Below are 23,248 nucleotides of genomic sequence, written 5' to 3' on the forward strand. Positions count from 1 at the left end.
GGGGGCACTGCAGATCTCACCGATATCCTTGGAAGTATGTGGATAAGCAATATCAGAGTTTAGTCAAAATGACAGAAGTTATGAAAAGGAAAGAACACACAAGTTCAGAACGGGCTGCAGTAATTTGCTTTTGCCTGAAAGGACTGAGAAGAGTAAGATTCTGCTATGTTTACTGGACACAAATGCCACTTTGAACCCAATTTGTAATGATTGACGTAAGCTGAGGACAAAGGTGGAAAATGGGAGAAGGAGAGAAAAATTACAACATTTTAAATGCAGCTGAGAACTAGTAAAGCAGAGATTTAATCTGAATGGTCCCTGCCAAATTGAGACAGTTTTTTTGTGTGTGTGTGTGTCAGGAGCAACCGGAGTAGCTTCTGGACGTTGCCTAGGGGATGCCTGGATGTTTGATGTTTTACCATCATTGTGGGAGGCTTCTCTCATGTCCTCGCATGGAGCTGGAACTGATAGAGGGAGCTCATCCGCGCTCTCCCCGGGTGGGATTCCAACCTAGCAGCCTTCAGGTCAGCAACCCAACCTTCAAGTCACAAGGCTTTTATCCCCTAGGCCACCAGAGGCTCCTATTGAGACATGCTGTACATCTCAGGTGAGTTGGAAATTGGCAGTCACCTGGCATTACACTCTAGCCCTTGAATTGTATTTATTTTATTTATTTGCCAGAAGGGACAGAGAATTTCATCTACGCTGACGATTGTGCCATCACCACTCAAGCAGGGAGCTTTGAAATGATTGAACAGAAGCTCTTCCAAGCTTTAGGTGCTCTTACTGCCTATTACAGGGGAAACCATCTGATTTCTAATCCATCTAAAATGCAGATGTGTGCTTTTCATTTTAAGAACAGACAAGCATCTCGAGCTCTGAAGATTACCTGGGAAGAAATCCCACTGGAACACTGCAGCATATCAAAGTACTCGGGAGGTACTCTGGACTGTGCTCTGACTTACAAGAAGCACTGCTTGAATATCAGGCAAAAAGTGGGTGCTAGAAATAATATCATATGAAAGCTGACTGGCACAATCTGGGGATCACAATCAGACACAGCAAAGACACCTGCCCTTACGCTTTGCTACTCTGCTGCTGAATACACATGCCCAGAGTGGAATACATCTCATTATGTTAAAACAACGGATGTGGCTCTTAATGAGATATGCTGCACTATCACAAGATGTCTACGTCCTACACCGCTAAGGAAATTATACTGTTTAGGAAATATTGCACCACCTGATATCCATTGGGAAGTAGCAGCCAACAATGAAAGGACCAAGGCAGTGACATCTCCAGCCCACCCTCTGTTCGGATATCAGCCAGCATGCCAACCTCTTAAATCAAGAAACAGCTTTCTAAGATCTACAGAGACACTTGCAGGTACACCTCCACAAGCAAGAGTCCAAAAGTGGCAGGCTAAACCCCAGAACCTCAATCAGTGGCTGATACTGAATGAGAAACTTACTCCTGGGTACACAGAAAACTGGGTGACTTGGAAGGTGCTGAACAGACTGCGCTCTGGCACCATGAGATGCAGAGCCAATCTTAAGAAATGGGGCTACAAAGTGGAGTCTATGACATGCAGGTGTGGAGAAGAGCAAACCACAGACCACGTACCACAATGTGGCCTGAGCCCTGTTACAGGCACAGTGGAGGACCTTCTCACAGTGACACCAGAGGCACTCCAAGTGGCCAACTTCTGGTGAAAGCAAATCTAGTATCATGCCAAATTTTTAACTTTGTCTATGTTTTTAAAATACATTATCAGGGCCGGTTGTTACTAGGCGGCCGCGGACGCGGCCGCCTCGGGCGCTGGCTGCTAGGGGCGCCATTCGGGCCTGACTTCCTGGTCGCGGCCGGCGATCGCCCGGGCGGTCGCCGGCCGCGACCAGGAAGTCAGGCCCGAATGGCCTAGCTGTGCTGTGCGCGTGCGCACAGCACAGCTAGGCCATTTTGCCCTTAGTAACAAACTAAGGGCAAAAATGGCTTCTCTGGCTGTGCGCATGCGCACAGCCAGAGAAGCCATTTTTGCCCTTAGTTTGTTACTAAGGGCAAAATGGCCTAGCTGTGCTGTGCGCACGCGCACAGCACAGCTAGGCCATTCGGGCCTGACTTCCTGGTCGCGGCCGGCGACCGCCCGGGCGATCGCCGGCCGCGACCAGGAAGTCAGGCCCGAATGGCCTAGGTGTGCTGTGCGCGTGCGCACAGCACACCTAGGCCATTTTGCCCTTAGTAACAAACTAAGGGCAAAAATGGCTTCTCTGGCTGTGCGCATGCGCACAGCCAGAGAAGCCATTTTTGCCCTTAGTTTGTTACTAAGGGCAAAATGGCCTAGGTGTGCTGTGCGCACGCGCACAGCACACCTAGGCCATTCGGGCCTGACTTCCTGGTCGCGGCCGGCGACCGCCCGGGCGATCGCCGGCCGCGACCAGGAAGTCAGGCCCGAATGGGCTATCTGCGCTGTGCCCGTGCGCACAGCGCAGATAGCCCATTCGGGCCTGACTTCCTGGTCGCGGCCGGCGATCGCCCGGGCGGTCGCCGGCCGCGACCAGGAAGTCAGGCCCGAATGGCCTAGCTGTGCTGTGCGCGTGCGCACAGCACAGCTAGGCCATTTTGCCCTTAGTAACAAACTAAGGGCAAAAATGGCTTCTCTGGCTGTGCGCATGCGCACAGCCAGAGAAGCCATTTTTGCCCTTAGTTTGTTACTAAGGGCAAAATGGCCTAGCTGTGCTGTGCGCACGCGCACAGCACAGCTAGGCCATTCGGGCCTGACTTCCTGGTCGCGGCCGGCGACCGCCCGGGCGATCGCCGGCCGCGACCAGGAAGTTCCTGGTCGCGGCCGGCGATCGCCCGGGCGGTCGCCGGCCGCGACCAGGAAGTCAGGCCCGAATGGCCTAGGTGTGCTGTGCGCGTGCGCACAGCACACCTAGGCCATTTTGCCCTTAGTAACAAACTAAGGGCAAAAATGGCTTCTCTGGCTGTGCGCATGCGCACAGCCAGAGAAGCCATTTTTGCCCTTAGTTTGTTACTAAGGGCAAAATGGCCTAGGTGTGCTGTGCGCACGCGCACAGCACACCTAGGCCATTCGGGCCTGACTTCCTGGTCGCGGCCGGCGACCGCCCGGGCGATCGCCGGCCGCGACCAGGAAGTCAGGCCCGAATGGGCTATCTGCGCTGTGCCCGTGCGCACAGCGCAGATAGCCCATTCGGGCCTGACTTCCTGGTCGCGGCCGGCGATCGCCCGGGCGGTCGCCGGCCGCGACCAGGAAGTCAGGCCCGAATGGCCTAGGTGTGCTGTGCGCGTGCGCACAGCACACCTAGGCCATTTTGCCCTTAGTAACAAACTAAGGGCAAAAATGGCTTCTCTGGCTGTGCGCATGCGCACAGCCAGATAAGCCATTTTTGCCCTTAGTTTGTTACTAAGGGCAAAATGGCCACGCTGGGCGGGGGCGGGGCCAACTGTGGCCCCGCCCCCCTCACTAATCGCCCTGGCCCCGCCTCCCACGCAGCGTGGGAGGCGGGGCCAGGGCACGCTGGGCGGGGCCAGGGCGCGGGTGGCGGGGGCGCTTTTCAGCACCCCCGCTTCCCATTAAAAAATATCTCCGGCCGGCCCTGTACATTATAGAGGAAAGAAGGGCAGAAAGAGTGGAAATGTCCATGGGGAACATGTGTGCCACTGCCAGGGCCTTTTCCATTCCCACTTTCCGGAATGCTTCCAAACTAATCCCAGCTGTCTTTGGAGGAAACTTTGTGACTCCTGAAGTGAAAATGAGAATGGAGCCTTTCCAGGCTTTCGATCCAAACGAGCAAAACAGGCCTCCGTCTCTCTGCATTTGTCCTCCAAGAACACTGGGATGAAGTTCCATCTAGCACTTTGTACCGACATGTTATTCATTATCCTCACCAAGTTGGAAACATGGTTGTGACATTGAAGCTGAGATGGAAAGGGGGTGGAGGAAGTTGTCTGTCTCCGGAACATTAATTAATTCCTTAAAAGTCTTTTAACTTGAAACCTTTTTTCGTAATCCTGAGTAGGTATAGTTTTCATGCAGCATGCAAACACTTCATCTATGCTTACAGACTCTCTTTGCCTTATTATGATGCACTAAAATTTGCATGAACACTCAAGCACAGAAAGCAGAAGCAGCCATGTCGGTCATAAGCCAAAATTTCATAATCCTTGTTCATAGTATCAGACATTTCACAGATGAAAACTGGGACGGATGTGGCCATGCATCATCAGACTGTGGTCAAGATGGAAAAAGTTATGTAAACAAGGTCAGAAGGTGCAGCAGTTTGCTTTTGCCTGAGTCTACTGGGAAGGGCATGATGCGATCCTCTCTGCCCTGAAGCTAAGGGAGTGCAAGCTTTTTGTGACTCTTTGCATTTACTTTAAACCAACCAAGTGCAATAAGATAAAAAGGCTTGTAGTAGCTGGCTATGAGAAAAAGTAGTTAACAGGATAAAGACCTGGAGAGGACATATAGTGGTGACCAAGCCTATTTGTCACAGAGGATGCATATATATTGTAAAATTGATGAATTGACATGATTGTTAGCACCTATGGTTCAATGTTATGGAACCTTAGGAGTTGTAGTTTGGTGAGGGACCAGCACTCTTTGTCAAAGAAGACTAAAAACATTGTCAAGCTACAACTCCCATTACAGTACATCACACCCTTGAGTGACAGCAGTTAAAGTGCTCTCAAATTACATTAATTCTATAGTTTAGAGCAGTGATTCCCAAAGTGGGCACTAGCGCCCCCTGATGTGCGTTGCAGTGATCCAGGGGGGCGGTGATGGCACCTATTAGGACATGGGGTGGGGCCAGGGGAGGGGTGGGGCCTCTTCCCAAGTGCCGGAGACAGGGCTGAGCACCTGAGGTGCTTGTTAGGACACAGGGGGCGGAGCTAGAGGAGTGGGCGTGGCTTCTTCCCAAGAGCCTGAGACAGGGCTGAGAATCTATACCTCTCCTGAGGTGCTTGTTTGGACACAGAGGGCGGAGCTAGGGAAGGGGGCAGGGCCTCCTTCCAAGAGCCCGAGACAGGGCTGAGCCTCTATACATTTCCTGAGAGTGTGATGACTCATGGGCCATGTAGTCCCGTTCCTAGCGCTGTTGTGACAGATGAAGAGGAAAACTTAGGTTTCCCACCGTTTCAGCCAGAATTGGAGCTTTCTCAGCCAGAATTGGAGCCCATGCACCTGCAGGAGATTTGTCTTCCAGAAGTTTGTCAAACAAGCCCTGAGCCGAAATCTCCCCCATTTTCTCGCCATGATTTTTGTAAACAACAGAGGGGCGCTCAGCAGGCGTCTCGCAGGAGCGCTAGGATAGCTGCAAAGCATTCAGCTGATTAAGCCTGCTTCCCATGGGAAACTTTAAGGAGTCATGCATCTGGACTCAGAGAATAGCTTTCGTTTCTGGTTCCCCAGAGAACTGCTCTTTGGCGGGAAAACGAGACCCTACTTAGGTGTTTTGCCCACGAAGGAATCTTGCGGAGTCAATTCGTCAGCTACGGGAGTAGGTTGTGTGTGGACTACGCTACTCCCGCGGTCGAGTTCTTGCTCCTGTTTCCAGCCCTGTCTTGCTTCCCAGGACCTTGCCTTGCTCCACGGACCTTGCCTTGCTTTTGGACCTCGCCACGAATTTACCACGGATCCTGTCCTTGCTCCACGTTCCTTGTTGCCTTGAATCAAGCTTTGTGTTCCAAGAATCAAGTTTACTTCCTAGCCTTGCTTAAGTTCATGGATTAAAGGACCTTGTCATCTCCCCTCACTTTGCTTGGCAAGTGATTGTTTCGGTTATTGGATTACAACTTTGGACCTTACTATTTCATATTGGACATTGTTTTTCTGGACTATATTTGACCTTTCCTGAAAGGTCGTCTTCTGAACTATATTCTACATTTACTTTTACTGACTTTACATATTTCCTTAATAAAGATATTAGATAGATTCTGGCCTCTGTGTATGGTTATTGGTGCTCTGCAGCCTGGGTTGTGACAGTTTGACTCCGCCTACTTAAGCACCAATTAAACCAGGCCAGAATGTCTACCGGAGCCGGACCGGGTGACCAGCCACTCAGCTACACCATCGCCAAGGATGAAGTGGACCGAATCCGGGATATGCTCAATACACAGGCGGGAGAGATACGGGGCTTGAAAGACCGCGGAGCCCGTCTCCCTGCCCTGGCGTTGCCAACCAAGTTTTCTGGGGAAGCTTCCAAGGTTCATGTTTTCCGTCGCCAATGCCAGGCATACCTAGAGGCCCGTAATGCCGAGTTTCCCCAAGAAGACATCAAGGTGGCGTGGATTTATAGTCTCCTAGACGGGCCAGCGGCCAACTGGGCGATGGCGCTGTTCGATCAAGCCTCCCCACACCTAAGTTCCGCGCAAAACTTCTTGGATCACCTTAAGGCAACTTGGGGGATCGAGGACAATTTAGAGGCGGCCGGCCACAAACTCCGACGCTTTTCCCAAGGGGACAGGCCTTTGTCCCAGTACATAGCCGAGTTCCGAGTGCTGGCCCATAACACCGGCTGGAATGACATAGCCCTCAGAGGACAGTTTCGGGAGGGTCTCAGCATCGAGATGTTGGAGGAAATCTCCAAGGTGGATCCTCCAAACTCTCTTGAAGGACTCATTGATCAATGTTTACGGGCCGAAGTCATGCTTGCCAACAGAAAACAGTGGATCCGAGGCCAGAGTGGAAGAGCTGGAGCAAAACCTCCCGCTCCCACCGGCATCCAGCCGCGTCCAGTGTGGAGACCCCCGCCACCAGCCCCATACCCCAGAGAAAGCGGGGAGGTGCCGATGCAATTGGGCAATGTGCGTCCCAGATTAGACGTTGCCGAGAAGGCCCGCCGCCAACGTTTAAACCTCTGTTGGTACTGCGGAGACGGGGGCCACTTTGCCAGAGAGTGTCCAGCCAAAAGAAAGCCCGCCGCTCGTTTGGCGGCGGCGTCCTCCGTGGAGAAGGAGACGGCCGAGGCGGCTGGCGCAAAGCCGGCGGGGGAAGCCAGCGACCGGGCGTAGACAGGCTCGCCAACCCGGTCAAAAACCCCACTCAAGAGCCGCCAACCGGGGTCCTATTTCTCCTAGTGGTCACCTTGTGGTCAGCGAAGAAAGGACCCGTCATGATCCATGCCATGATAGACTCTGGAGCCACAAACAATTTCATTGATAGAGAGTATGCCGACTCTCTGGGACTACAATATCACGATTTCAAGAACGCCCGTGTGGTGCAAGCCATAGATGGCCGCCCCCTCAAGACAGGTCCAGTAAGCCAATGGTCTGAACCCACCAGAATGTGGATAAGGGAGCACATGGAAGAGATTTCCTTCTTTGTTACCGAGGTTCCCCACTTCCCTGTGATTTTGGGAATCCCATGGCTGACACTCCACGACCCCAGCATCTCTTGGACCAACAGAGAACTGCAGTTTGCGTCCAAATATTGCCAAAACCATTGTCTTGTAGCCAAGGTTTGCCACGCTACAGACGCTGAATCCATCATCACCTTGCCCAAGAAATACTCAGACTTTTGGGATGTTTTCAATGAGAAAGAAGCCGAGAGACTACCCCCGCATAGACCTTATGACTGTGCCATAGACTTGGTGGAGGGGGCCCCGATTCCGCGAGGACACCTCTACTCTTTGACTGAACCAGAGCAAGAAGCTCTCAGGGAGTTCATAGAGTCAAACCTCCGCAAGGGGTTCATCAGACCCTCTCAATCCCCAGCCGCTTCTCCAGTGATGTTTGTGAAAAAGAAGTCAGGGGACCTACGCTTGGTGGTAGATTATAGGGCATTGAACAATATCACTAAGCGGAACCGCTATCCCCTGCCTTTGATCTCGGACCTATTAGACCGGCTTCGAGGGGCCAAGGTTTACACCAAGCTGGATCTTCGAGGGGCTTATAATCTAGTTCGCATTAGGGAAGGGGACGAATGGAAGACCGCCTTCCAGACTAAATTCGGATTATTCGAGTCCCTGGTCATGAATTTCGGTTTATGTGGAGCTCCCGCAACGTTCCAGCATTTTGTCAATGATATCTTTCAGGATTATCTAGATCGGTTCTTGATCATCTACTTGGACGATTTTTTGGTGTTTTCTAGATCACAATCAGAACATGAGAACCACATCAGAATGGTGTTACAACGATTGCGGGATCATGGACTTTATGCCAAGCTGGAAAAATGCGCTTTTGATCTACAAGCGGTAGATTTTCTGGGATACCGTGTCTCGCCACTAGGACTCTCCATGGACCCGGCAAAGGTTTCAGCAGTATTGGAATGGCCGGCGCCAACCAACAAGAAAGAGGTGCAGCGTTTCTTGGGGTTCGAGAACTATTACCGTAAGTTCATTCCAGACTTTGCCCGCTGGTCTGATCCAATCACCAGCTGCATCCGTGGGAAACAGCCTTTCCGCTGGACGGAGCAAGCAGAGAAAGGATTCCAGCAACTAAAGAAACTATTCACATCCCAGCCAATCCTTCAGCACCCGGATTCTCAAACCCCTTTTGTTGTACAGGCTGACGCCTCCGATGTGGCAATTGGGGCTGTACTTTTGCAACCAGTGGGAGATCATCTTCACCCTTGTGCTTTTTACTCCCGTCAACTAACCGCCCCAGAGAGAAATTATACTATTTGGGAAAAAGAACTTTTGGCCATAAAGGCAGCCTTTGAAACTTGGAGGCATTGGTTAGAAGGGGCCAAATTTCCCATTGAGGTCCATACTGATCATCGGAATCTAGAACATCTAAGAACTGCCCGCAAATTAAATCAGAGGCAACAACGCTGGGCTTTATTCTTTGAGCGTTTTGACTTCCAGATCCATTATGTAACCCCAGCTCAGACCAAGCAAGCAGACGCTCTATCAAGGAAACCAGAATATGCTGCAGGGCGCAAAGAGACCTTTGAATCCCAATTGCTGCAGCCCGAGAACTTTGCCACACTCACAGTGGGAAATACCAAATCCACTCCAATTGAATCTACTTCCTCTACTCCAGGGCCCCTCTGTGCTCAGGAAATCAGGGCCAGTCAACAGGCGGATGCCTGGGCTCAAGATCAACTTCGCCAAGGACTACATTTTCCCTTCTCGCTTAAGGATGGGTTACTTTGCTATAGAAATCATGTCTACATCCCTCCAGGACCGGGCAGGGAAAAGGCACTTCGTCTGTGTCATGACTGCAAGCCAGCAGGACATTTCGGACTATTTAAAACCATGCATTTGATCCTAAGAGACTTCTGGTGGCCCAAGATCCGCAAGGATGTGGAAAAATATGTCTATACCTGCCCAGTATGCCAGCGTTCCAAGACAAGAAGGGAGAAGCCCTCGGGGCTACTGCATCCCCTACCTACCCCATCCCATCCATGGGAAATAATCTCTGCGGATTTTATCACTGACCTACCACCTTCCCTTGGATTCACCACGATCCTAGTGGTGGTGGACCTTTTTACCAAGTTAGCCCATTTCATTCCCTGCGATGGCCTCCCTACGGCCAAAGAGACTGCAGATTTATTCCTTCAGCATGTTTTCAGGTTACATGGTTTGCCCAAAAGTTTGGTCACAGACCGTGGGTCCCAATTCACCTCACGGTTCTGGAAAGCACTACAAAACCTATTGGGCATAGACTCTCGTTTATCTTCGGCTCACCATCCCCAAACGGATGGGCAAACTGAGCGCACCAATGCCACTTTGGAACAATACCTTCGCTGTTATGTAAACTATCAGCAGGACAATTGGGCTTCCCTGTTGCCGCTGTCGGAGTTTGCCTACAACAATAGTGTCCAGGCTTCAACTAAAGAATCCCCGTTCTTTGCAAACTACGGCTTTCATCCACGTTTCTTTCCTTCTGTTATTGAAACCTCAGAAGTTCCCGCAGCAGAGGACTGGCTGCAAGAACTCACAGCGGTGCAACAACTTTTGCTCCAGCACCTAGATCAAGCCAAGGAGGATTATAAACGCCACGCTGACAGTCATCGCCAGCCGGGCCCCGAAATCAAGGTAGGAGACCGGGTTCTATTGTCCACCCGCTTTTTGCCCTCCCACCGTCCCTGCCGGAAGCTAGATGCCCGTTTCATTGGTCCCTATCCAGTGGTGGCGCAACTTAACCCCGTGACTTTCAAACTCCAACTTCCGCGCTCTATGCGCATTCATCCAGTGTTTCATCGCTCCCTGCTCCTTCCGGCGGATGGTGTGCGCCCTGATGCAGACCGGCCGGCCCCCACCCCTGTTTTGGTGGATGGGGAGGAGGAATTTGAGGTTCAGGACATTTTGGATTCTCGCTTTCATCGCCGCCGCCTTCAGTATCTCATTGACTGGGTGGGTTTTGGCCCCGAAGAACGCTCTTGGGAAGACGCTTCCACAGTCCATGCCCCCGATTTAGCCCGCCGCTTCCATCAGACCTACCCCGCCAAGCCGCGGCCCCGCACCTCGGGGAGAGAGCCCATTTTTGAGAGGGGGCTTGAGGAGGGGGATAGTGTGATGACTCATGGGCCATGTAGTCCTGTTCCTAGCGCTGTTGTGACAGATGAAGAGGAAAACTTAGGTTTCCCACCGTTTCAGCCAGAATTGGAGCTTTCTCAGCCAGAATTGGAGCCCATGCACCTGCAGGAGATTTGTCTTCCAGAAGTTTGTCAAACAAGCCCTGAGCCGAAATCTCCCCCATTTTCTCGCCATGATTTTTGTAAACAACAGAGGGGCGCTCAGCAGGCGTCTCGCAGGAGCGCTAGGATAGCTGCAAAGCATTCAGCTGATTAAGCCTGCTTCCCATGGGAAACTTTAAGGAGTCATGCATCTGGACTCAGAGAATAGCTTTCGTTTCTGGTTCCCCAGAGAACTGCTCTTTGGCGGGAAAACGAGACCCTACTTAGGTGTTTTGCCCACGAAGGAATCTTGCGGAGTCAATTCGTCAGCTACGGGAGTAGGTTGTGTGTGGACTACGCTACTCCCGCGGTCGAGTTCTTGCTCCTGTTTCCAGCCCTGTCTTGCTTCCCAGGACCTTGCCTTGCTCCACGGACCTTGCCTTGCTTTTGGACCTCGCCACGAATTTACCACGGATCCTGTCCTTGCTCCACGTTCCTTGTTGCCTTGAATCAAGCTTTGTGTTCCAAGAATCAAGTTTACTTCCTAGCCTTGCTTAAGTTCATGGATTAAAGGACCTTGTCATCTCCCCTCACTTTGCTTGGCAAGTGATTGTTTCGGTTATTGGATTACAACTTTGGACCTTACTATTTCATATTGGACATTGTTTTTCTGGACTATATTTGACCTTTCCTGAAAGGTCGTCTTCTGAACTATATTCTACATTTACTTTTACTGACTTTACATATTTCCTTAATAAAGATATTAGATAGATTCTGGCCTCTGTGTATGGTTATTGGTGCTCTGCAGCCTGGGTTGTGACAGAGAGGCCTTTTAGGACTAAAGGGCGGGGCTAGGTGTGGGGGCGGGGCCTCTTCCCAAGAGCGCGAGACAGGGCTGAGCCTCTGTATACCTCCCCTGAAGTGCTTAGAACACGGGGGCGGGGTATAGAGGTTCAGCCCCGCCAAGCACTTGGGAAGAGGCCCTACCCGCTCCTCTAGCCCTGCCCTGGCAGGCGCAACAGGACAGGGATAGAAGCTCAGCCCTGCCTCAGAGCTCATAACTCCGCCCATCCCAGTCCTGGCCGCCCATTTGTGGCCCCGCCCACCTCCCCCTCCCCCTCCCAGCCCTGCATCTTGGACTAGGAGAGAGGCTCAGCCCCATCCCCTTGAGCAGGAGCCATGCCCACCCCTCTAAGCCACACCCCCTTTCCAGGGGGCATTGAGTAATATTTTTTCTGGAAAGGGGGCCGTAGGCCAAATAGGTTTGGGAACCACTGGTGTAGATGCACCCTAGTTGGTGTCTGATCCCTGTCAACAATAGTGTTGGCTTATTTGGCATTCAAGCAACAGATCTCAAAGTTACTGCAGGTCAACCATTGGTTCTTCGGGGCAATAGCCACCATGGAAAGTTGTCAGCACTCAGCTTACCTTCCCCAAGTGTCTTCCCAAGGGCCACTTTGTGGCGGTCAATCATCACATCTCGTAGTTTCTCCTTTAGCTCTTCACTGATGCCCAGACCATTCACTGCAAGAAATAATAATGATATATCTTGGTGCAACATTCCAGAAATAAAGAAGGAAGCAAATGCCCAAATCTTGTCTCTGGCACAGGCAGAAACATTTGAGGCTCAAATGAAAAATCTGGGGAGCAGAGGGATTTGGAAATGTCTGGAATACCAAACATTTCAATTTTTCCTCCTTTTACTACACTTTGTAATTGGGGGATCAGTTCAATAATGTATTGACGTCTTTGTATTTTGGTCAGTTATCACTGTTTCAGGAGATGGATTTGATAGTTGGCTTTCACTTCAGCTTGGTTTAGCCTTGGGTTTCTTCTGTTTTGATATGTTTGTGTATTTATTTCGTACATGCAGCAAGACCCCTGTGCCTATGGGAATGCAATCCTGAAAGTACTCTAAAGGGGCAGAAAACTGTTTAGGTTTCTGAATCCTATTGAAATGAAGGATTGCTCTGGAGGACCTAGGAAATCCCTAGAGTTGTGTTTTCTCTAGGAATTCTCTAGAGCAGGCATGGGCAAACTTTGGCCCTCTGGGTGTTTTGGGCTTCAACTCCCACAATTCCTAACAGCCAGTAGACTGTTAGGAATTGTGGGAGTTGAAGTGCAAAACACCCGGAGGGCCAAAGTTTTCCCATGCCTGCTTTAGACCCTCCTGGGTAACTTCAGTCCCATATACACTGCCATATGATATAGTTTCATAATGCAGTTTAGCTGCATTGAACTGTATTATATCATATAATGTGAGCTCTCAGTGTGCAAGCTCTCAACAACTGGCCGGCCAGCATCCTTTTCATCTTCTGCTACTACTGAAGATCTCCCAAGCCCTGATTCGCTTCCAGACAAATTTTACAATTGGCCGAGAGCCCTCTATAAGGCCTTTCAAGTTTGGGCCAATCCTCCCACTCTTGGGTTTGTCTCTCATCGGCCGAGAACAAAACCAAGAAGAAGGGGCTTCCCCAGTGCAGACAGGGCTCTCCCGACCTGAGGCTCTGATCCTCCCAAACCGGCTGCTTGCCTCAGAGGTTGACTTCCCACTCAACACAATATCCCTTGCCAGCAAAACCAATGGGTTGTAATACTGGGAGTTGAAGTCCAATGATATTAGGAAAGCTGCGTGATTCTCATCCCTGCTTTAAAATGTAATGTAATACTCACGGGTAGCTTCGGTGGTACGGCGGCTATAGGATTTGCGGACTCGGTAGTGAACCACCAGCTCCCCTTGCTCCATACTTGGTTCGAAGGCTTCCCTGAAGAATGAACAGATATAAAAGGAAGACCATAAAGCAGAAGAACCACCTACCGATACCCATCCAGTTGACCCTATCGTAGCCTGGCTTTGCTAGAGAGCTGTTTCTTGGATAGGGCTTCCTACTTACCCATAGCGGGTTTCCTTCCTCCTCATCCGTGCCAAGAAGAAGGTGACGAAGGTGGCAGCAGCGATGGTGGCAGCTATGGCAATCACCACATACCACCAGTGCCAGGAGAAGGCAGGCGTGGAGATCCCTACTATGGAGAAGAATGTCAAACGTTAATGGGCAGAGTTGGGTCAGCAACCATCGCATGTTCAATGCAGGTCTTTGATTATTTTGTTAACCTATGTCCGGACAAATATCAGTCAGCCACCCATGCTCCCTGAATTAGAGGGATAGAACCCCTTTGAAAGAGGAGCTGAGCATAGAATTGCATTGAAGGATCTAGAGATACTTAGAGAAGGGTTCTCTCTAGATCAGTGGTTCTCAGCCCAGGGTCCCCAGATGTTTTTGGCTTTCAACTCCCAGTATTCCTAACAGCTACCGGGTTTCCCCAAAAATAAGACAGTGTCTTATATTAATTTTTGCTCCCAAAGATGTGCTAGGTCTTGCTTTCAGGGGATGTCTTATTTTTCCATGAAGAAGAATTCACATTTATTGTTGAACAGAAAAAGAACATTTATTATATATTATATAGTAGTTGTCATCACAAACCAGCATAACCAGACAAACTGTGGATCCTATCAAGAATTTCTTGTTACTACCAATATTTCCATGTACAACACTCTATGGTACGTGCATTTACCGATCCTGCATGCTCTGGTGTTCTGTTCGGCAGGCATGCTTCCAAACAAAAACTTTGCTAGGTCTTACTTTCAGGGGAGGCCTTATATTTAGCAATTCAGCAAAACCCCTACTAGGTCTTATTTTCTGGGGATGTCTTATTTTAGGGGAAACAGGGTAGTAAACTAGCTGGGATTTCTGGGAGTTGTAGGCCAAAAACATCTGGGGACCCCATGTTGAGAACCACTGATCTAGATATCTCCAGGTCCTCCAGCATAACTAGAAGACGTTGACCAGGGGTCCCCAAACTAAGGCCCGTGGGCCGGATGCGGCCCTCCAAGGTCATTGACCTGGCCCGTCCTAAACTTTAGACTAAGGGTTGACCTAAGTCTGAAATGACTTGAAGGCACGCAAAAACAATCCTAATTTTGGACTATTTCATTATAGTCCGGCCCCCTAACAGTCTGAGGGACTGAGAATCGGCCCTCCACTTAAAAAGTTTGAGGACCCCTGACGTTGACTATCGAGTCACATCAGAGGAACTAGAGATTCCAAAGGAGAACAATTTAATAAAATCGAGAAATAATTAAAACTGCAAAAGTAAAAACCACAAATGCAGAGGAACCACTGGTTTCTATTTTTCTCCATGTTGTAGATCAGTGGTTCCCAACCAGTGGTTCCCAAGAACTAAAATATGGACCGCGGCCTCACCCTTACTACACTGTTGCAACGAAAGCGACTGGTCTTGCAAAACCCTCTTGTAGTGCCAAGGCAACGGGGATGTCAGGAGGGGAAGGCTGACTACCCACGGAAGACATGACAACAAGCCTCCTGACTGTTGCTTCTCCCCCTCCCTCCCTCCCTCCCTTTGAGTAAAGCCGTTCCATGTGGCACCTGAAAGCCTTAGTGTCTTCGTTTTTAGGCCTGTTCCTGGGGTTATTTGGGGTGCTGATTCAGAAAATTGCATTGGATAGACCACATCATCTCTAGATTATTAAATATGGTTTTCTGTGGGCGAGCAGATGGTGACTACTGGATGGCATGTGTTCTGTATCAGAAACTAGATCTGATGTGGTCTATTCAATGCAATTTTCTGAATCAGCACCCTAAATAACCAAACTGAATCTAGAGTTGACCAAAAACTGATTTGTGACCCTTTGGCTACTAATGTTGGAGAGTGGTTCCTGGTAAAAATGGTCCCTGGTTAAAAAAAAAAAAAAAAAGGTTGGGAACCACTGTTATAGATGAAAACAAGTATGTCTGTGCTCAGTTTCCACCTGGCATTTGCAAATCCCAATGCGTTCTGGGAATTCATTCTGTGCAAAAATACATATGTGGGTTTCCTTGTCGGGAAATGAAAACATGGTTTTGTGTAAACACCAATATTGAACCCCAAAACCACATGGTTTTGAAAACAGTTTGGAAAAAAATCAATATAGGGCAAATACACCAACTTCTGTAAAAACCCTGCTGTTCCAGGAACAAATGTTTCTGCACAAAAACTATATTTTTGTGCTTCTAGAAAGTGTTTCCCCCCCCCCCCTACAAAATATGTCTTTGGTGGTGGTGGTGGTGGTGGTGTGTGTGTGTGTGTGTGTATGTATGTGTGTATATGTATATGTGTGTGTGTGTGTGTGTGTGTGTGTGTGTGTATATATATATATATTGCTATATATATATATATATATATATCACAACAACCTCACTCCCCCCCTCCCCATTTTTGCACAGAATATGTTCTCAAAAGACTTGGAGAAGTGGAAACAGTAGGTGAAAATTGTTGAAGGAAAGTGCTCGAAGTTTGTTATTCTTGCTTATTCTTGTTTTTCTGAGTGTTATTTATTTTTCAGCTATGAAATGAATAGTGGCCATTCCCATACTGTACTCCTTTTTCCTGTCACTACATGGACTTAATACAGAAAGAGATCCAGTGACTTAATCCAGTGACTTAATCCAAAGGGAAGATAAAACCATTTAACTTGGTTCAATCCCAGTCAACACCACTTCCTTACTGGGCTGTATGGCCATGTTCCAAAAGCATTCTCTCCTTCTTGCACATTTTTGTTGACATGCTCATTGGGAACATAGATGAAGCTAAGTATATTCATACTTTTCACAATGCTTTCTACTCCCATCCTTATGGCCTTTCATACTACACCATTATGATCCCACTGCTATGGCTGACTCTGGGGATTCATAGTTTGGTGAGATCTATGGCTGAGTGTATTCCTCCTTAACCTGAAAATCCCACGATTTTATAGACTAGAACTATGAAAATTGAAGTGGAATGATAGTGCTATAATTGTGCAATGTGAAAGGGCCTCATACACATACATGTATACAAGGAACAGGATATTTTTAGCACCAATGTTTAGTCCTCCAAGTGTTTTGGACTTCAGTTCCCAGAATTCTTGACCATTAGCCAAACATCCCAAAGGTTGGGAATCACAGTTCTAGAAGATAAACATCTCCTGTCCATACAAAACCCAGCCCATTTCTGGTGCTTAATAGAGCATTCGGAACAACATCTCACCTGACAAAGGTTCCGGAAGATTTTCACCTGCCAGAAAAGAAAAACAAGTCAGAAATTATTTGTATGCGGATTCTAGTTGAACCAAACACAAGGCCAGTCTTCTAACAAACTGAATGAAAACCAGGCCACTTTCAGGGCTCATCAAAGAAAATCAAAACATCTAAATGGCAACACTTGGGTCCTATTTTGGAGCTGGCTTTAGGCTCCATGACAATCCAAGGTTTCGAAGCCACAACAAGTGGGATCGAAACGAAGACCAGGGGATCTCAACATGATCAAAACAAGGTGTGAGTTCTTGTATTGCCAGACTCAGAATCATTCACGGAGAGCAGAAATCAAGGGCCGAATCCAGAAACAACAGCAACCTAGGAATCAAAATCCGCTTTGGGAAAAAGTGCCAGAATTTAATCCAGGAATATTGAAATCAGTTTGGAATTATTCAGCTAAAAAGCGTGGATTTGGGTAGCTAAACGGCTTGCTCCCCCAATATATCTCTGATGCTTCTTTTATGTGCAGGGATAGCTGCCTGCCAAAATTAAACTTTTATTTATTTTTTTAATAGTGCTTTTAAGTGTTTCCATCACCCCTGGTCCAAACCTTTGGATTCCTTGTTTAACAATAAAATAAGCTTTTGATCTATTTGTTTAGATTTTGGGCCCATCCAAGCAAACTCGTTTCATGCTTTACAGTTTAATGTGTCTTCTGCAAAACTCTCCTGTTTATTAGAGGGGAAAGTCAATAAAAATGCAGAAAAATCCTACCATTTTGAGTTGAAACTTTTAACACTCCTCTTACAGAAAGACTCAGCAATAACAATGAATAATTGGAAGAAGGGACAGAGGCAAGGAAAAGCAGAAAGACATCTGAAGGCATTGCAGTGGCTCCACTCCTTCCTGGAGTAGGTATCTATATTTTTATGTTAGGGGTCTATATTTATTATAAATATATTATGTATTATTTTCATAAACTTATTGCTTTCTGTTTTAGAAAGGAAAGGCAATGGCAAATTTCTGTTGAAGAACTCTTGCCAAGAAAATGTTAGCATAGGCTCACCATTCGACAGCGTCAACTTCAAGGAAAATAACTTTCCGCCTCCCATTTCTTACCAAAACCAGGGGAAGAAATCATGATAGCCCTGCTCCACGGCCCATCGCCTGCTTGTGTGTAGGCTGCAACTCGCACTGTCAGGTTCTGTCCTGTTGAGTTGAGTGTCAGGACGGTCTCATTGGTCAGACCCACGTCCACAACCACCTGGTGGGAAACGGTTCAAAATCGTCAAGTAGGTGGTTAGTTATAAGATAGATAGTTCAATGGGGAAGGGGGTTCTACATCGAATGAGAATTCACTGACCTCTGGTGAGTCGTCACTCTGACAAACCAGCTTGTATCCCCGCAAGATCCCATTGATGTTGCCCCGTGGTTCTTCCCACTGGATAACGGTACAGGTGCCATTTTGTGTGGCCATGATATTTGCTGGTGCGGCTGTGGGCACTGACATGAAAATGATACGTTACTCTAGAGCACATGTCACTCAAAGCCTGCGGGCTGGATCTGGCCCACCGTGTCACTCTTTGTGGCTCTCCAGATACAACTACAACTCCTGAATCATTAGACATCATCACTGAAGCTGATGGGAGTTGTGATACATCTAGAAGCAGTTTTTTTCTGTATAATACAATAGTCGGGTTTGGATTTAGATACAAAGCTTGTGGATATGATATCTTATTCTAAAATCCTATTTAACATTTACATAGCCTCTGAACCACTAGTGCTGTTGAGTTGCAACGTCCATTATCCCCATTCTGCATGGTGGATAATCAAAAGGGATGGGTGTTGTTGTTCAATAACATCTGGGGACCCAAACTGGGTAAAAACTAAAGAGCACCAATCACGATGTGAAAAAGTATAGTTAGCTCTTTGTATCCACGGATTTTCCATCTATAGTAATAATAATAATAACAACAACAACACCAACAACAACACAGTCCTAAACACTTGGGAAGTTTTCGATTTGTGATTCTGTGATACAAAATCCAGCATATATATCTCGTTTGCTATGTCATTCTGTGTCTTAGTGTCAATAATAATAATAGTTTATACGATATGAGGATTTAAAGATCGAACTGCAAAGATTCTGGCACAAGCCAGTAAAGGTGGTCCCAGTGGTGATCAGCACACTGGGTGCAGTGCCTAAAGACCTTGGTCAGCACTTGAAAACAATTGGTGCTGACAAAATTACCATTTGTCAGCTGCAAAAAGCCCCCCTACTTGGATCTGCACGCATTATTCGCTGATACATCACAAAGTTCTAGACACTTGGGAAGTGTCTGACGTGTGATCCCATACAACAGCCAGCATAATGATCTTGTTTTCTGTGTACTAATTTTGCAGTGTATCTAATAATAATAATAATAATAATAATAATAATAATAATAATAATAACAACAACAACAACAACAACAACAACAACAATACTTTATTTATATCCCATCCTATCTCTTTTAGTTTCCGACAACCTGTGATCAAAACTCAAAGTGATCATATGGTCACCTCAGAGGTAGGGCAGTCCATGGAATATTCACAGTCGCCCATTCCTTGTCCATCCGTTACTTCACCCATGATTCTCCAGAGATAAAATCAAAATCTGGGAGGCCCACCTCTGTCCCTGATTTCCAGCTCACCTCCTTCCAGAGTCTCCATAGCCACCCAGTGAGTCCATGGGGAGTTGCCTTCCCTGGAGCGACAAGAGACACGGACCTTGTACGTGGTGAAGGGGATCAGGTCTTTCAGGGTGTGCCGGAAGGGGGGCACACGGAGGTTCTGGTTATAGAGCTGCCTGTCCGACACAGTGCTGAGGTCTTCACTGGAGCGCACAGCCTGTGGAAAGCAGGTGACAGAATTAATTTAAGGTGCAAGACAGGAGGAACAGATACAGCAGCCCTGGATCTGTTGAAGCTACTAGTCTGCCACTGCCACTGCCACCCCGAGGCTGGATCTACACTGTCTTATATCCAAGGTATCTGATCCCAGTATCTGCTTTGAACTGGATTATATGACTCTTCACTACCATATAACCTGGGATAAGCAGATAATCTGGGATCAAATCATGGAATATAGGGCAGTGTAGAAGAGACCCAAGACAGGACAATACAGCACCTTCCTGTATTACATTTACAGTAGAGTCTCACTTATCCAAGCCTCGCTTATCCAAGCCTCTGGATAATCCAAGCCATTTTTGTAGTCAATGTTTTCAATATATCATGATATTTTGGTGCTAAATTCGTAAATACAGTAATTACAACATAATATTACTGCGTATTGAACTACTTTTCCTGTCAAATTTGTTGTATAACATGATGTTTTGGTGCTTAATTTGTAAAATCATAACCTAATTTGATGTTTAATAGGCTTTTCCTCAATCCCTCCTTATTATCCAAGATATTCGCTTATCCAAGCTTCTGCCGGCCCGTTTAGCTTGGATAAGTGAGATTGTACTGTATTTATAGAAGCCAACTGGGGCTGGTAGTGTCGTCTAAATTCAGCACTGGTGACAGCATTGCCAATAGACCCACGTAGAGAAAGAAGGAGTACACACAGCTCTGTCCTCTAAGGCTGGATCTACACTGCCATATAATTCAGTTCAAAGCAGATAATCTGGATTCAGAAATTGGATCATATGGCAGTTTAGATGGCACCCATGACAATAATGCTCAAAGTGATAGTCCCTGGATTGGTTCCAGTCCCCAAACCAAAGGCTGATGGCCCCTGCTGAGTTTCAAGAAAGGAAAGAACTTATTTTATTTTGTGTCAAAAGCATTGCATAAATAAACAAGTATAAAACTCATAAAAACAGAGGGAACACAAGCGGCTAAATAATTTTAGATCAAAAATAAGCAACTGCAACTATAATAGTCTATAGCTTTAAACAACTCTGTGCATGAGGCAGGGCATTGTGGTCCAAGCATACAGGTGCAGAGTTGTTTGTTCTGCTCCACAGTCACACAAGTTGGGGGATCCTTCTAGACAGTGCCATTTTGCCAGGTTGTCTTTTGATCTTCCCACTCCGCTTCTGAGTCTGTTCAGGGACTTTCAAGTGATCATTCTCGATTTGCCCCTGGAAGCAGACCCTCATGGGGGGCCATATATTGGGGATTTCCTGGTTTAGCTGCCCAGTGGGATACTCTTGCTATTGCTGGAAGAACATTAAGAGGAGTGGTGGTTCTCATGAAACTTTTCCTTGAATTAAGTCTACTGGGAGGAGGCTGATAGCCATGCAGTGGATGGCTTTCCCAGTGTTCGATCTTATTTCTCTCGTAGTTAGCATAAACTGCACAGGGGAGTGGGGGGAAGGCCAGCTAGCTTATAGAGTCTATCAACAGGTGGAGGTTTAAGACATTCTGTATTCTACATGTTTCATTCAGTGCTATATTCACCTGCTTCGCATGGGCAGACTTGTGCCAGACAGGACAGGTGAACTCAGCAGTTGAGTAAGACAAGGCCAGGGCTGATGTTCTTATTAATTTTGGGTCTGCACCCCATGCACTGCCAGTATCTTTCCTCAGGATGATATTGCATGCAGCTACTTTGTTCTTGGTGTTCGCACAGTGTTTCCTAAATGTTTGAGTTCAATCTAAGGAGACATTGAGATATTTAGGTTGGGAACAGTGTTGAGCTCTTGACCTTCCCAGATAACTTTCAATTTCCTGTTGGCTTTGCGGTTACGTAGGTGGAAACCACACACTTGTGTCTTGGCAGGGTTAGGCTTCAGGTGTCTATCTTTTTAGTAGCTGGAGAGATCTTTCAGGGCATTGGGAAGTTGGTTTTCAACTGTTTCAAAGTCTTTTCCTTGTGTTGTTAGGCCAAAGTCATCAGCAGGAAAGAACTATAGTGGGCCCTCCACCTTCACTGAGGGCACTTCCACACAGCCATATAACCCAGAATATCAAGGCAGATAATCCACAATATCTGCTTTGAACTGGGTTATCTGAGTCCACACTGCCATATATTCCAGTTCAACATAGATAATGTGGGATTTTATTCAGCTGTGGGGAAGGGGCCTGAGTCTCCTTCAGGAGAGATAAAGCAGGGTATAAATAAAAAGAAGAAGAAGAAGAAGAAGAAGAAGAAGAAGAAGCAGAAGTTGTTGTTGTTGTTGTTGTTGTTGTTGTTGTTGTTGTTGTTGTTGTTGTTAGGGGGCTAAAAAAGTGGAAACCTGCAAAAGTGGGGGGAAATAGGAAAACCCCCACTTTAACCCAAGAGATCACCTCTCTAGAAATCTCTAGGTGATCCAGCACAAGTTAATGGCTAACTTCCACCACCGGAAGACCTATATATGCTTAGAGAAGTGTTCTCTCTTGAATTTCTAGGTCTTCTAGTGCAATTTTATGGTCAACCTCCATTGGTGTTTGACCATAGTCTAGCCCCAGAGAACCTTGATATTCCTAGAGATAATGTATTAACCAAATCTGTGAATAATCAATTTGGCAAAAGTTAAACCCGCAAATAGCCAATTGATATCTATTCTAGATGCTACCCACATATAGAAATCAACTCACTGGGGATTGCTAGGACCCAGAGGGATCAACCTTCTACTTTGGAGCAGTGTGAATGTGTTGGTAACATGGGAAACTATTCAACGTGGAGATCCTCCACTTCCATCCAGAAATTATACAGGCCACTCTCATCGTCTCAAGGGTTGGATGGGAGCCCACATGAATTGTCACACATTGAAAACCCCCTCGCTGCTGTCAGTTTTGTTTCCCGGTTCCTGCTTTCCCTTGCTCAGGTTTTTTCAGTTCCCCATTGGTTTGGTGGGAGGAATGTCACATTTTATGCGGTTGAGCCACGCGGATTGGGAGGGGGCTGGTGTCGGATGTCCGAGGGAAGCAGAAGCTGGACAGGAAATCGTTCCTAAAAATAAAACAGTCCCCCAACAGGGCAGAAAATGAAAATAGCAGAGGGGCACGATAGCCTTCCTCAAAGCAGCTAGGATTCTTGGCTAGCTTCCTTACATCAAACCTCTGTTTTTCTAAGCCTTCCTTTGCTTTCTTACCTGGATGGTGCAAAGCTCCAAAGCATACGCTCCGCTGGACCTGGGTTCCCACGACACTTCCAAGCTGCGGTCGCTGCGATACATAACAGACAGGTTGCGCGGCCGTCCAGGTACCACTGTAGAGATAAGCAAGGACAGAAGGGATGAAGATACCACAAAAATATGGCTACTGTGTCCCAGAAAATCAGTGTTTATGCATATGCTTCTTAGCAGGGGGTTGGACTGGATGGCCCATGTGGTCTCTTCCAACTCTACTATTCTATGATTCTATGATTCTATGATTCTATGTATTATGTATTATGTATTCTATGTATTAGGGATAGAAAGTGTTTTTGAAAGTCTAATATTAATTTAAAAGATAAAGGTTTCCTCTGACGTTAAGTCTAGTCATGTCTGACTCTGGGGGTTGGTGCTCATCTCCATTTCTAAGCCGAAGAGCCGGTGTTGTCCGTAGACACCTGTAATGAAGTGTGATTTTTTATTTACAGATGCCAGGTTTAACTGTGTTTTAAAAAGGGTTAATATTTC

General features: G+C 47.4%; 1 protein-coding gene across 2 annotated transcripts in view; it reads right to left on the reverse strand.

Moving 5' to 3' along the window:
* axl (AXL receptor tyrosine kinase) overlaps window positions 1-23,248 on the reverse strand; it is a 100,538-nt gene that overhangs the window by 18,952 nt on the left and 58,338 nt on the right. Inside the window, exons 6-13 of one of the 2 annotated variants that reach the window (XM_062962109.1) lie at window positions 22,721-22,836; window positions 19,350-19,545; window positions 18,020-18,159; window positions 17,776-17,920; window positions 16,670-16,696; window positions 13,480-13,606; window positions 13,259-13,350; window positions 12,014-12,109 (exon numbers count right to left, since the gene is read on the reverse strand). In XM_062962109.1, coding sequence (XP_062818179.1) covers window positions 12,014-12,109; window positions 13,259-13,350; window positions 13,480-13,606; window positions 16,670-16,696; window positions 17,776-17,920; window positions 18,020-18,159; window positions 19,350-19,545; window positions 22,721-22,836 — 939 coding nt within the window. Of the gene's footprint in view, window positions 1-12,013; window positions 12,110-13,258; window positions 13,351-13,479; window positions 13,610-16,669; window positions 16,697-17,775; window positions 17,921-18,019; window positions 18,160-19,349; window positions 19,546-22,720; window positions 22,837-23,248 lie in introns of both variants that reach the window. The other variant, XM_008113853.3, reaches the window with a different exon arrangement.

Source organism: Anolis carolinensis, unplaced genomic scaffold (assembly GCF_035594765.1).
Source record: "Anolis carolinensis isolate JA03-04 unplaced genomic scaffold, rAnoCar3.1.pri scaffold_10, whole genome shotgun sequence".
NCBI classification, from domain to species: domain Eukaryota; kingdom Metazoa; phylum Chordata; class Lepidosauria; order Squamata; family Dactyloidae; genus Anolis; species Anolis carolinensis.